We start from the raw sequence: 14,488 nt of genomic DNA on the forward strand, positions 1-14,488 counted from the left end.
GTAGGATAGGTGCAGTTAAAAGACACATGAATTAAACTCAATCATCTGAGTCATTCGCTTTTGTTACGAGAATTCAACGCTCGACGGTTTAATTTTAAGAGATAAACAGCTAGCTCTTATTAATAAGAGTTTATACTACTTTTAAGTTTAACAAGTTAATAATTTCGGAAGCAGGTTTAAATTAAGGTATATTAACTCTTCGACTTACACGTTTCTTAAGATATATATTCAACTTAGTTCCGTAGTTGAATACATAATATATAGATACATTTAAGTGAAAACACAGATTATGTGTAGCAAAATCAAACAGTATAAGTGTATAAGTGTATACGGAACCAAACAAAAAAAAAATAATTGAACACATTTAAAGCGGCATATCACAAGTTTTGTTGTAATTCTTAACCTGACTTTACCAATTGATTGATGCAAATGTACATTTTAATATAATGAAAATATAAATGGTGTGAATCGAGATCATTACATAAGTATTCAAATAAAAACAGCACGTATACAATGCACTTACAGGGGCATATCAACGGTATTAATTGTGATTCTTGATACGACTCCCGATTTATGGCATATCATTTGTATTCATTAATGTTTATAAACGCAGTACCATATTATTGGAATTGCTAGGAAAATATATTTGAAAAACAATTTTATCTTTACAGTTCGTGTACGATAAAAACCTTATCCAACACAAGTATTTTTAGGAAAACGTTTAAATACTACAAACACTTTTCCATGTGAATAGAGATACTACAGAAGGCAATTATGACGTATGTGTATAACAATCATTCACAACCTACACGAACTTCGTTATATCTTTAATGAGTTTAAAAAAATTATAATAATCTATTAGTTGCTGATACGCCACTGTAATGTAATAATACTGAAATCTGTATTTGTTTTTAAATCTACAATTACTCACATATTCATAGAAAATACATTTTAAGAACGAACGCGGTAGTTTCAATTATTTTTTATTACATGTAGCTTAATGTTTCATAGATCCATCTTTTGCTCATATTAAAATGAAATTGAGGGTGACGGGTGTTTTTATTTGTTTTGTTGAGCTTTGAGTTAAACGACTATTTCAACGTGTGAGTTCACCTCGCAATTATGCCTTAAAGAACAAAACTGAGCACACAAGTGAGAAAACTGTTGAAAATAATGTAATTCTCTGTGTCCATTTATAATAACGATTACAATTTTTATTTCATATCATAAAAATCAAATGGATATAATCACAGTTATTTGGACAATTAAAAATATATATAATTCCTTATTTTCAACTTTTAATACCTTCCCGCATATAGATTATATCCAAATTTACCCCCAAGGACTCGTGCGTTATCAAAAAGAAAAAAAAGAAAACAAATAAACAAGCAAATTCGTTGAATTCATATCCCCCCAACTTACATTTTGTTTGTGACAGACGGGCGGACGAACTGACGTACGGACGGACATGGCCAAGTCTATATCGCTCCGCCTTTAGAGGGTAATATTAACCAGTTACCAGGTTCTTTTGTTCACAATTACAATTCGAAAAACAACTCGCATTCAAACAATAAAAATGCTAAGTTCCAACACATCACGACTGAAAATGCACTAAATAAATAAATATCATAAATATCAGATCCTGTTTGCTAAATATAATGCTGGTCATTGTTCTGTTAAATGTTAGAAGAAAATATCTTATTAAGAATCCATTATATACTTGTATTTTAAATGCTGTTGTTTTCCCATTTCATAATACGGGCCTTATCAAATTCCCCTATGCTGCACGTGATTGCATGTCGTGTCTTAAGTATTTCAGCGTGTTTCAAAAATAAAAATAAAGATGTAACTATATTTAAGTAGAAACATTTAGATTGCATTGCATTCGTTTTATATGACGTTATATGTTTATTATAAATGGGCTGCATGTGCGGTACCTGCGTGTGTTCAAATCCTTTGCTTAACGATTGACCAGCTAATTGCTAACCAAAAATAAACAAAATGTTACTTGTTTCGGAACATATTGGTCAAAAAGAAATAAATTAAGCGAACACAAATTAATACTATTCAAGTATTATATGCACGTGCGACAAGATGCAACCAAATCCGCACATGGTTCAGACGTATCAGAGCGTCTTAGATGAATCAGATATTCTATGTTATAAATTATCTCAAACAACAAAAATAGATGTTGATATCTTAAGCCGTTGTTTGCGAAATTAAATTTATAAAATTGTTCCGATTTATTTTTAAGCATACCATGAAACGTACAGTACGATTTTGATTATAGTTTTCATACATGTATAACTTATATACTTTGATGGCATGTTTTACATATATAATGATTCAATAACATATTGCTTAATTTAAAGGAAAGCTACCCTTTTTCAGCAAGTCTTACTTGCGACACAAACATTTTAAGTTATAATGAAGTATTGACTGTTTTTACCGTAATGAGATACATGCTTGTTGTTAAAATCACTTGATTACATAAAGGTTTGTGTGGTCGTTAGGATGATGGTCGATTCTTATGGTGTAAATTTAGGGGCTTTAAATTGTTTGTAAATTTTCTGAACTTCATAATACTTTATTTCTTGGTATCATTCCCTAATTGAATATGCATCCCGTTTTTATTCGAATATCCGATAAAGCATACGCTTATTGCTTAACCGCTGTTACAGTCAAAACAAATTTGCGTAAAGCTAAACTGCCGCGTACGTCCTATATATCGGTACATGTGTGACGGAAATAAGCCAATATGCCGTGGCTGTATACTGCGCCGAATGTAAACGGACGACTTATATCCCAGTGATCGGGAGGGGGGGGGGGTACATGTCAAAGTCGATTGAAGATGAGTCTAGTATAATAATAAAACTATGAACCCATGCATTTACCATTCAAAACATCCGTTGTTCCTGCAATTCATGTGTTTCTGTCGAAGCAGTTTTATCTTTCATCTTAAATAAAACATGAACATTGAAGAAACTAGCCTAATAGTTTTATATAAAAAGACTTTGTGTTTAGAAGAGTTACTTGTAGCCTACGTGTTCAGTTTAAGACTTTACAAGGTAGTCTACACTTGTATGTTTTCACCGACTTATTTGCCTCGTCGTCAACATCCACGTTAAACCATAAACCGAACTGCCTAAGCTCGACCGCAATGTCGCTAAAAAAATTACCTCGGAAAAAAAGTGTATCTGCATGTTCGTATGTTCCTATATACGAGTTATATGTCAGACCTGTCAAAAACGTGGATCAATATACAAGTCTGTAAACAATACTGTGTATCCCATGGCGTTTCTTTTACATATGATTTATACGGCAATGTTTTTCAATTTAAATAATTTGGGTGAATAGTTAAATAGAAAAATGTTTACGCAATTTTTCTTGCAAGAAAAATATGCCACAATGTTTTATAACATACATTACAATTGTGAATGTGTTTTATACATCGAAGTTGCATATATCTATGTAACAGCAATTTGCTTTGACTTGCAATGACCATGCGGAACCAATGGCATTAATAAATGGTATCGGTAATTCCCGATTGACCTTTGCTGGAAGAAGAAAATGGACACAGAAACAACAAAATGCACTATTATGAAGGTTTATTGGCATACACAGAGTTTAATATTGGTCCAGTAAAAGTCCTGCAGACAACATTCTAAAACGCAGTAGCTTTAATTGCGAAAAAAAAGATAAACAGCAGATACGTGCCTATAAGTGTGTTGTCTAAATTAAATGCTTGTTCTATATATGCGTTTGTAAACAGATATTTACTCAAAGCGCGAAAGTGAGATAGATGATTTCGATTTGTAGTTTTAAAACACGTTAGGATCGTTTAAAAACGCAAAACACTGATTTGAACGAATTGTATGCGAAAATGAAAAGGAACGTAATGAACCTGAATATTGTGCTAAAACGACGTTGTGAGTGACCTCCCTATAACACCGGATGGGTCAATTGTTCAACGTTGAGGTATCACATATATAAGCTCTTTGAAAGGGGGTTAAATGCATGTGGTTAAGTGTTGTCCCTGATCAGCCTGTGCAGTTTGCACATGCACTAAACTTGTTTTTGTCCTAAGAAGATACTTTCTTGAAGCAAAATATATCATTAAAAGGAATGTCGTCCCTGAATAGCCTGTGCAGACTGCACATGCTAATCTGGAACGACACTATACGCTCATGCGTTAAACCCCCTTTTCACAGAGCACGACTCATATGTTTTCATTTAGAAGGCATTCTTCGCCAAAATGAACTTGATGTATGTATATGTAATCATGCAAATGTTTCGAGTTAAACATTACTTTAATTGAGTCGGAACGTAAACTAATTGAAATTGTATTTGTCGTACCGACTTTTTAAATACAAATGCGTATCGGTCAGTGTCTACTAAATGCCGAAATATTGTATATGAATACTAAATGTTGCCGTGTCTATTATGTGTGCCAATGCTTTTGATAAGATAAGGACAGCAAGGAACGTTTAAAAGATACATGCCGCGGTTCTTTAAGGTGGTGACTACGACACAATTTGATAAAAATGCAGCTCGTGCTTATAATAGCGCTTATAATTGGCATCGCAGATGGTAATGCATAATTGTATGTTTTGGCGTGTTTTTAATGTCACGTTTATATTTGTGAGTTTTCTAAGTTGAATAATGGTAAGATTGATTTCATCATGAGTCAATTGTGAATATATGTTATACAAGTAAACTTAAAATGCCCGGCTTTTCATCTGAAGCAAACACGTTATCCGTCTGTCCTAACGGCTGGATAGCGTACGAGGGTTCCTGTTATCTTTTTGGACATGAGGATAATCCGATGACATTCACAGCGGCTGAGGTGAGTCCCCAATATAATCTTCGCATAATTTCAACAATAAGTATATAACCATCATCTTACAATGGGCAATCGAAACGCCTCGCGCTCATCTGTTTCTCAGCCTCGCATGATACACTTAGTCCTTCACATTTTTGTAAGAGAATAGAAAATGCATATACAATGCGAGGGGAAACACAATAATTAAAGGCAATCAATGATAAAAAAAAATGACATACAAGGACATACAGAGCTTTGTAAAAATTATGATAATATCGTTACAGTTAAATGTCCATTTTATTTTATGATGCAAAGATAAGACAAAGTACTTCGAATAAATGTGTATGTTTATGACAATGATATGTCTCTAGCTATACAATGAAAATGTGAAAATTCTTTGAAAAAAAAGCTGCTGCGCTTGTTAAACATAATATTTATCTCATAATAACTTAATATTCTCTCTATGAACAATATTGAATTCCACAGCATAGACGGATTACCCCTGAGTGTAAGTCGCACTTATATATAAAGGCTTAACATGACAATATATCGAATATTTATACCTTAATTACTCTAAGATTTCGAACACTCTCCGTTTTTGGTCACCCTTCTTTTTAGCATTTTATTTAAATTTTTCGTGACATAACGTTCTGGCATGCGGGTTTTCGTCCATAATTTATGACTCCCAATGGTCGGTCAGTATATTTTAAAGCGCTATTCTAAAGACGTCGGCCTTTTCTTTCGCTTATCTTGCGACACTTCGAGCATGAATTTTAACAACCGGATTAAGATAATAAAAACTGGAAAATGGACGCCTGAGGACCATCGACCATTACATTCACAAGTGATTCGGGTAAATATCATGTATACTAGTAGAAAAAATGGATTCACCCAACAGTATTTGCAACAGTTTTGTCCTATTAAGGTAGCTGAATGTTTGATTTTTTTATTTTTTAGTCCTATCATTTCAGTCAAGAGTTAGCAAAGCTGTGAAATTGTAGTAAGTTCAAAGCAGAAAAAGAAGCGCAAATCACAATACAAGTATTGCTCATTGATATATCGCTTTTATTTCAATAAAACAATATAATTATAATTTTAAAACACCTTATTTTTTTCTCTTAATTTTTGGACACCTGTAATTTTTGAATATTTTTCGTATCTAAATTTTCGGACACGCACAAAATAATTATTTGTAAGTGTCCGAGAATTAAGAGTAATCACGGTATACGATTTTTTTATCCATTATAAAACATACAATGTAAATATGTGCATAAGCAAGAACAAAAGAGGTATAATACAACAGTAATAATGTCAAACACATATTATACACGATATGCTAGGATATACTGTTGTGTTTTTTTGCTTTGATTGCATGTGGTGTATGCTGTTATTTTTAAATGAAATAATCAATCCTATAGATGAGTTGCGTAGAGTTAGGTAGAAGACAACTGGACTGGGTTATGAAAGTTTATCGTTTCCATTTTTGTTAAAAAAATGAAGATTATCGTTGTTGAGGGCTATTTCTTTTTCAATTTGGATCTTAAGTTTTGAATAGTTTATAAAACAGTTTAAAGTAGGTATTTGTTTTTTGTATTTGAAGCGAAATATAAAATATTTCATTACTATCATAATGTGGTTCACAAAGTTATTAATTTCTGGTATTGTAAAAGTATTCACACCGAAATATTTAAGAGAGACAGTTTTAATTTTAATTGTTGTTTCTCTAGAAAAGTTGTTAACTGGTTTCATAGAATTTGAATATTTTTGCACTCCCAGAAAAGGTGCTCTATTGTTTCAATGTGTTCGCTGCATATATCACATAAATTTGTGTTGGATAGGTTGCACTTAAAAAGGTATTTATTTGTAGCTATGATTCTATGGACATATCTATATTGGAAATTTCTCAGTGTGCTATCTATAGTTGTTTTATATGCCATGATAAATATTTGTTTTCAATAAAAATTTTGTTCTCGAAGAGGCTGTGCCATTTATTTTGAATCTTGGGGTTTTCTGCGGGGTGTTTAATTTGTAGTTTGTACTATAGTTTGTTTGGTTTGGTTTGTTTTGCAAGTATGTTTTCCGTGAATGTTGCTTGAGTACTTGGTGTGTTATTTGTATTAATTGTAGATTTAATATGTATGGATATGATTTTAATGAATGTGTAATACATAAATTACCTGAAGGTATTCCGTATATATAACATAAATTCTCAAAAGAATAGAAGTCTTTTATTCTGTAATCGTACAATTTGTCGACATACTTAATGTTTTCTTTAAACCAATGTTTATAGAAAAAAGTTTTATTGTTTGAAGTTACGTCTTTATTGTTCCATAAAATAGTTTTACTGGTGATTTGGGTTTCTAGATAATGAGTAACATTAGTCCATGCCGATAAAACATTAGATAGATGTTTTCGTTTGCAATTTCATGCAGAATGATATTGCTGATGTTACATTCAAAAGGTAAGGAGTCACCATATTTTTTTAGGATTACCTGGTAGAATAATTTCCAATTACTTGTATTGGTATTATCTAGACATCTTTTAACCCAGCTGCATTTGATTGCATTCAAGAATGAGTCGATGCGCGTTAATTGGATACCTCCATTTTCTACAGATTTAATTAACTGAGTACGCTTAATTTTATCAGGTTTACCGTCTCATATGAAATAAAATATTTCTTATTGTATATCTTTAATAATATCATTTGGTGGGTTTGGGAGAACTGTTAGTGTATAAATTAATTTAGGGAGTGCAAACGTTTTCAACACCGTGTTTTTTTCCGAATAGTGTAAATTTACGATGCTGCCATGATTTTATTAATAAACAATTTTATTTTTTTGTAATTTAGGCAGTATGTTTTTGGAGCTGTTTCATTTTCATTGTTTGTAAAGGTTATTCCTAACGTTGTTGCTTCATCTGATGTCCAGTGGAATTTCATTTCTTTTTTAAGTTGAATATAACTTTGTTTGAATTTACCTACTCGTAGCACAGTGCATTTACTTTTGTTAAGTTTAAGACCCGATGTCATTCCAAAAAGGGTAAGCGATTCTATAAAATTATTGAATGAGTCAATACTGTCATTTAAAAAATAAGTTGTGTCGTCAGCAAATAGGGACTGTTTTATTTCTTTGTCAGGTTCTAGCGATATTCCATTTATATGTTTTTTGATTGGATATAGTTTGATAGATACTCGATGCATATATTAAATAGTGAGGATGAGAGTGGACATCCTTGTCGTACCCCTCGTTCGATGTTAAAACTGTTTTAGAAGAAGGCATTGTTAATTATTACACTGTTAATATCGGTATATAATAGTTTTACCAATTTAATTAGACTTTCACCGAAATTCATATTTTCTAAGCAAGAGAACATAAACGAATGGTCTAGTGAATCGAAAGCCTTTTCGAAGTCTGCAAAGAAGATAAGGCCAGAATTGTTTGGTTGGTTGAAGTAATTTATGCATTCTTGTATCAGACGTACATTTTCACCAATGTATCGTCCTTTAATAAAACCAAATTGAGATCTTGAAATGACTGATGGTAATACTTTTTTTATTCTGTTTGATATACTTTTAGTTGCAATTTTTATAATCATTGTTAAGTAGACTAATCGGGCGCCAGTTTGATAAGGATTCAAGGTTTTTTCCAGGTTTTGGAATGAGTGATATTATACCTTGTTTTGGTAGCGTAGTTAGGTTTTTGTTGTTTATTGAATAGTTAAGTGAATTAATTAAATGTGTTTTAATATCGTTCCAGAATATTTTATATAATTCGACTGTGATGCCATCAGATCCTAGACTTTTGTTATTTTGCTTTTCTTTAAGTGCTAATCCACATTCATATTCATTAAGTAATCCGTCGCACAGTTGTTTTTCTTCTTGATTTAAAGCATGATGTGTATTTTTAAAGAGGGTGTTATTTTCAACATGTTTTCGTTTATAGTGAGTTTCGAAAAATAAAACGTTGTTCTTCTAGTATTTGAGTTCTGTGTGTTATATCTTCGCAATTAACTACTAATTTGTGTACTGTTTTTTGTTCGCTTCTACGTTTTTCAAAGTTTGCGAAGTATTTTGTATTTTTTTCATTGTGTTCAACATGCTGTGCACGTGCTCGTAATATAATTCCATTAAGTTGTGTATGATAAATTCCATTTAGTACTTGTTTTTTTTTAATGTTATTTCATTCTCAATGTCTTTGGTATCGTTTGTGTTTGTTTCATGTAATTGTTTTTCAAGGGTTTCAATGATTTCAATGGTTTCAGTTTCAAGTTTGCGTGTTTCTTTTTGTTTAAATGATGTGTATCTAATTGTTGTGTTACGTATATTTCCTTTTATTACTTCCCATAAGGTGTTTGGGTTCGCATCTTTATTATTTTGAACTATATTGAGTATTTCTTGTTTTATTTGCGTTTGTTATTGTGTATCTACTATTATGCTGTTATTGATTTTAAAGTACCCTGGGCCTCTTTCAGGTTGTATTTTGTGTATTTTAAGTTCAACTAGAGAGTGTTCGGTCATAAATCCTGGTTACATGTGTCAATAATGTTGCAAAGTGACTCAGATATTAAAAAATAGTCTAATCTAAAAAATATTGTTGGTTTTGTGTTTGAGTGCCAGGTGAATTTGCTTTCGTTTGGATTCTATTGTACGCCAGATGTCTATCATATTGTAATTTTCAATTATGTTGTTCAAAATGTTTCTATTTTTAGAATGAGCATAAAGGTTTCCCTTCTTTTTATCTAATAATGGGGTAAGAACAGTATTGGAATCACCACCGATTATAATGTTTTCATCTTGGTTATTAATTAAAAACGATTGTAATGTTTCGTAAAATGTGGAATCATCTATGTTAGGGCCGTAAACGTTGATTAATGTTAATTGTGTTTCATATATTTTGATATCTATACTTGCTTGTCTGCCAATTATTATTTCGTTAAAGTTATTGACTGTGATCCCTATATTGTTTTTAATCAGAAAGGCAATGCCTTGTTTATAAGTATGTTGTCCACTGAGGTAGATGTCTCCGTCCCATTCATCTTTTAAGGTTTGTGCTAAAGTATGTGTCAAGTGACTTTCTTGAAGTAGGCATACACTATATTTGTTTTTGTCTAACCATTTGAATATTATTTATATAATTTATTAATTGTACAAACAGTGAAAACGAGCCGCGTTCAGGATATAAGGGGGGTTAACGCATAGTCCTCACAATAATTTCGACAATATTCTACTAAACTAGATTTGCGTTTAGGAGAGACTTTATTTAAACAAAAATATCCATACCTACAAAAGTATCGTAAATGACTTACTGGTGTTGACTGCTCAGGCTAATAAGGAACGAGAATTTACGCCCATACTTTCCCGTTTTCTCAGAACATGGCTCAAATAAAGGCATTATATGCGAATTCATTCGCGTTGCAGCAATACTGCCGTCAACATGGCGGCGGCCATCTTATACACGTGGAGAACGTTCAGGAAAATGCATTCATCAAGGACCAACTTCGTGAACGCAAACGTAAGTTATTAAGTTATGTTTACAAATGTGTATTTAATGTTCCAGAATCGAAAACGCGCATCGCGAATTTGATATCTTTCAATGTAAAGAATACTTAAAAACAACGAGCAGTTTTTTATTCAAGTATTCAATCCCGATAACGCAATATATGTTTACACGTTTACACACAATGAGTCATGCAATATGCCATCCGCTAGTAAGTAAATAACCCGCACGTGAAAACATGTTAAACGTTTGTGACGTTTGTTTTCTTTAAAGATGAGACAATAACGTTTAATATTTATTATTTAATAGCAGGGAAATAAATTAATATGACAACATGCACATTTTTATATTAAAACATGTTTAAGTTTGAGCAAACCCTTGATTTATTTTATAATTTTATGTAAAAAAACACCCACATATCTGCATATGATTATTCTTAATGGTAAACGTTTAACGTGTACAGAGTTGAACCTTTGCGTAAATCATGAAAATCAAACCGCAAACCAAAAAAACAACTTAAACAGAGAATTCGCAAACGTAAGTACATTGTGTGTGTGGGTGTGCGATAAAATGTGTCTAAGTGATCATTGATTGTTTAATAGATTATTTATATGTTTAATATTGTACCATGTGCAAGTTATACATTTTATAATCAGAATAACAATACAAATGTGTAAAGTAATGCAAGTATAAACTTAATAGTGTGTCTATCTGATTGTTCGGAAAGAACAGACATTTTCAACAGGTTTTTCATAATGAAATAATATTGCATTATGCGATAATCTTCCCAAACCGAACACCTCTGAAAATAGAGACTCAGTATCGACAATTATCGGTTTATGGATACATTTGAACATAACACAAATGTGACTTCATACATTAAGTCATAAACAATAATATATCTATCAAAGAATACTTAAGTTACTATTTAATTCGGTTTGTTTGTCTGTAAATTCATGTTCCTAAAAGATAATCCGATATCGATATACTAGTATTCTTTGTCACATTTGACAATTCATTAACAAGCAGCCATGTGACCTAATAATTAATGCATGTCTCACAAGACAAATTATTTTTTAAGTTTAGTCAGTACGATTATCAATATATCAATACCAGTTACGTTCGTTCCCATCTTAGCAATCCATTGGTGGCTGGGCATCACTGACGAAGAAACGGAAGGCATTTGGAAATGGTTTGACGACGACAGTGTCGCTACGTACACAGGTGTTAAACTTTTGTATTCCCATCTTAATTGAATACATTAGAGAGAGAACTAGAGAGGGAGAGAGGTAGGGAGGGAGGGAGGGAGGGAGGGAGGGAGGGAGGGAGGGAGGGAGGGAGGGAGGGAGGGAGGGAGGGAGGGAGGGACGGACGGACGGACGGACGGAGGGAAGGAGGGAGGCAGGGCAGGAGGGAGGGAGGAGGGATGTAGGGAGGGAGGGAGGTAGAGAGAGAGAGAGAGAGAGAGAGAAAGAGAGAGAGAGAAAGGAGAGAGGAGAGAGAGAGAGAGAGAGAGAGAGAGAGAGAGAGAGAGAGAGAGGGAGAGAGGGAGAGAGAGAGATTGCCTCTTATCTTTTATATGAGTGTCAGGTGTGTTTCTGTTGTACGGCACAACGTTGGAATCATACGTCATATGTAACTTTATGTTCCTTTTGTGTTTAGCGCAAGTACGCCATAAAATGTTTAACGCAGCATTTAAATTGTATCTGCCTTTATATTTCAGACTTTCAGCCGGATGACCACGAAACTCTCGACCAAGATTGTTTGATATTTACGTCCGTATATGATTTCCGTTGGGCTGACGTGCAGTGTTCATATAAGTGTCCACCAATATGTGAAATAAGGTACTTATTTTGATAGGTATATTGTCATGGGTTATACATTATATCATGTATATAACGTTAGATCTATTCCCATTTTGCATAACAGACACACGTTTGATAAATACGTTCAATGAGGGTATTTATATTCTAATTTCAAACTTTATAATTTTCTAAAAATGTTTACAATCTGATTTTTGCCCTACTTTAAGATACATGAAAAATCTTTGTAAATTGAAATGAAAATTTATTTTAAAACTGTCATTGGTTGCCTTCATTTCATTACACAAACCATGCTTATATAAAGTGTTTATTATGAAGGTCAATACTTTTGTTTGCAACAATGATAGATCAATCGCTTGAATTATATACAATAGATATATTTTGTAATAGCTATAAAAGAGACGATTTCGGAGACTTGTTTTTCTTTCACTCGCATACAGGTAAGTTAAGACATTTTAGTTGAATGCATATCAGCCTTAATACTTACGTACTTGTTGTCTTTGGAAAAGACAGTGTCGAGGTTGGGACGAACTTTAAACATGTAATATGTTACTTTTGTGAATTAATACTCTACTAAAATGTCAAGACTGCCTGTGGCGTTTTTTAACATTACACATATATCTTACGTTTCAGATCGGAACACATCGAGCCAGGAGTTGTTGGTTAACACATAAACAGCTACCTAAAATATTGGAAAATGTTGCATTTCAACCGTGTCCCATAGATAAGTGTGTTCGTTTATTTTCATTGGATGCATTCAATTATTGAAATTAAACGATAATAATATAGAGGCCTTAATTGTTGTTTTTGCCAATGGCAAGGTAGGTGGTCAAGGTCAAGGTTTGCAATACAACACTGCAAAATGGTTTCCATGGTATACGGAATTTCGAACCTCTGTATTGTATTGATGACTGCATAACTTTCTGATAACATGCTCTCGGTTGGGAAACCTTACCAGTTGTACTTGGTTTACGGAGAAGCAATGGTCATAAGTTATATTATTTCACATCGATCTTCCGATTACACATATGTGAAATGTATGAGAAACATTATCAGGAGATTGTTGCTTACATCCGCACGTCTTTTTAATATGTACGGCAAGTGATCAGTTGCCTATATTATACCGGACAAAACATAATACACAAAATTCACTATTAAATAATTAAAATGTATCACTTGCGTGTCACCGCCTTATCGTGTTTGGATAGCGATCAAGATACCGAGTTGTTTCTCTTTCCCGATGGACCTACTTAGTATTCAAATTAAAACGTGCATATGCATGACCGTACTTTAAAAACGGCACTGGCTGTTTAACATGTTTATTGAGCTGTAACAAGGTCACACATGAGGCAAAGGTTTTAAATATGTTTTATTATATTTTTGCCAGGGTTAAGATTGCTTTTACCCCATTTCACTCCTTTTAAATTTTGTGTGGACATGTATGAATTGTTCTTTAAATTGTACCTCGTTTCCTGGGTTTTGACCCATAAGACCCACATTCTAACATTCCCTAGATATTATAAAATATAATAAAAGTATATGATGCATGTGGCTCCTAGAGTGGAAAAAAATGTTTTTCTAACATCACACAGGTGGGGGGGGGGGTAAAAATGTGCAAGCAGCCTGGAACTCAAAACCAGGAAATTGAACTATAAGAGCGAGTGCTCCCCGACTGAGCATTGGGCCGCCACAAAACTTCTGCTTTTACGGGACAATGTTGATACCTTGACATACATACTCAACTATAAATATGTATTCATTCTCGAATACAGGGATTGTGGGTGTTATACAATTCACCATGGGTTAATTAAAAAATACACAGGTTACGTTGGGCGCCGAATGTCACAATGCGAGAAAATTGTGCGAGCATCCAGATGATATTTTACCAGGTGACCTTGTCCTTTTTGTTTAACAGAACAGTACTTTAATCTGTTAACAAATTAGGTTTGACAACTGTGCACGTCGGATAATCTTATTTGTTTTCACGATTTCGTATAGATAATACCTCGAAAATCTGACATGATTGTAGAAACAACAGACAATGTCGTATGAAATTAACCTGTAATGTTATTTAAGAAGCGTTTAACATTCCTTACATATAAGTACCATGCATGTGCAAAAGGTGTCGTCCCAGATCGGCCGTTACAATTCTCTAAGGCTATTCAGGGATCTACACATACATTCTACATTTATGGAATTTCTCCTTTAAAGGAAGGCTGTTCTAAAAAACAAAATTCTTTCTTTGTTTCACAGTTGAGTGTGCTCACGCATCATATTTTAAATGTATACTTTTTAGAGCGAAAAAGTTATCGAACATGCCCAGTATATGACATTCAATATTTCACCTA

The 14,488-nt window shown here is 33.0% G+C and overlaps 1 protein-coding gene across 1 annotated transcript; it reads left to right on the forward strand.

The window, feature by feature from the left end:
- Positions 1–4,430: 4,430 nt before the first annotated feature.
- On the forward strand, positions 4,431–12,928 carry LOC127848286 (perlucin-like protein). The gene is made up of 6 exons (XM_052380658.1): positions 4,431–4,590; positions 4,746–4,846; positions 10,239–10,332; positions 11,455–11,541; positions 12,041–12,161; positions 12,774–12,928. The coding sequence occupies exons 1-6, from the start codon at positions 4,545–4,547 to the stop codon at positions 12,805–12,807; spliced, it is 483 nt and encodes a 160-aa protein (XP_052236618.1). The 5' UTR covers positions 4,431–4,544; the 3' UTR covers positions 12,808–12,928.
- The last annotated feature ends 1,560 nt before the right edge of the window (positions 12,929–14,488 follow it).

The sequence above is a fragment of the Dreissena polymorpha genome, chromosome 10 (assembly GCF_020536995.1).
Source record: "Dreissena polymorpha isolate Duluth1 chromosome 10, UMN_Dpol_1.0, whole genome shotgun sequence".
Taxonomy (NCBI): domain Eukaryota; kingdom Metazoa; phylum Mollusca; class Bivalvia; order Myida; family Dreissenidae; genus Dreissena; species Dreissena polymorpha.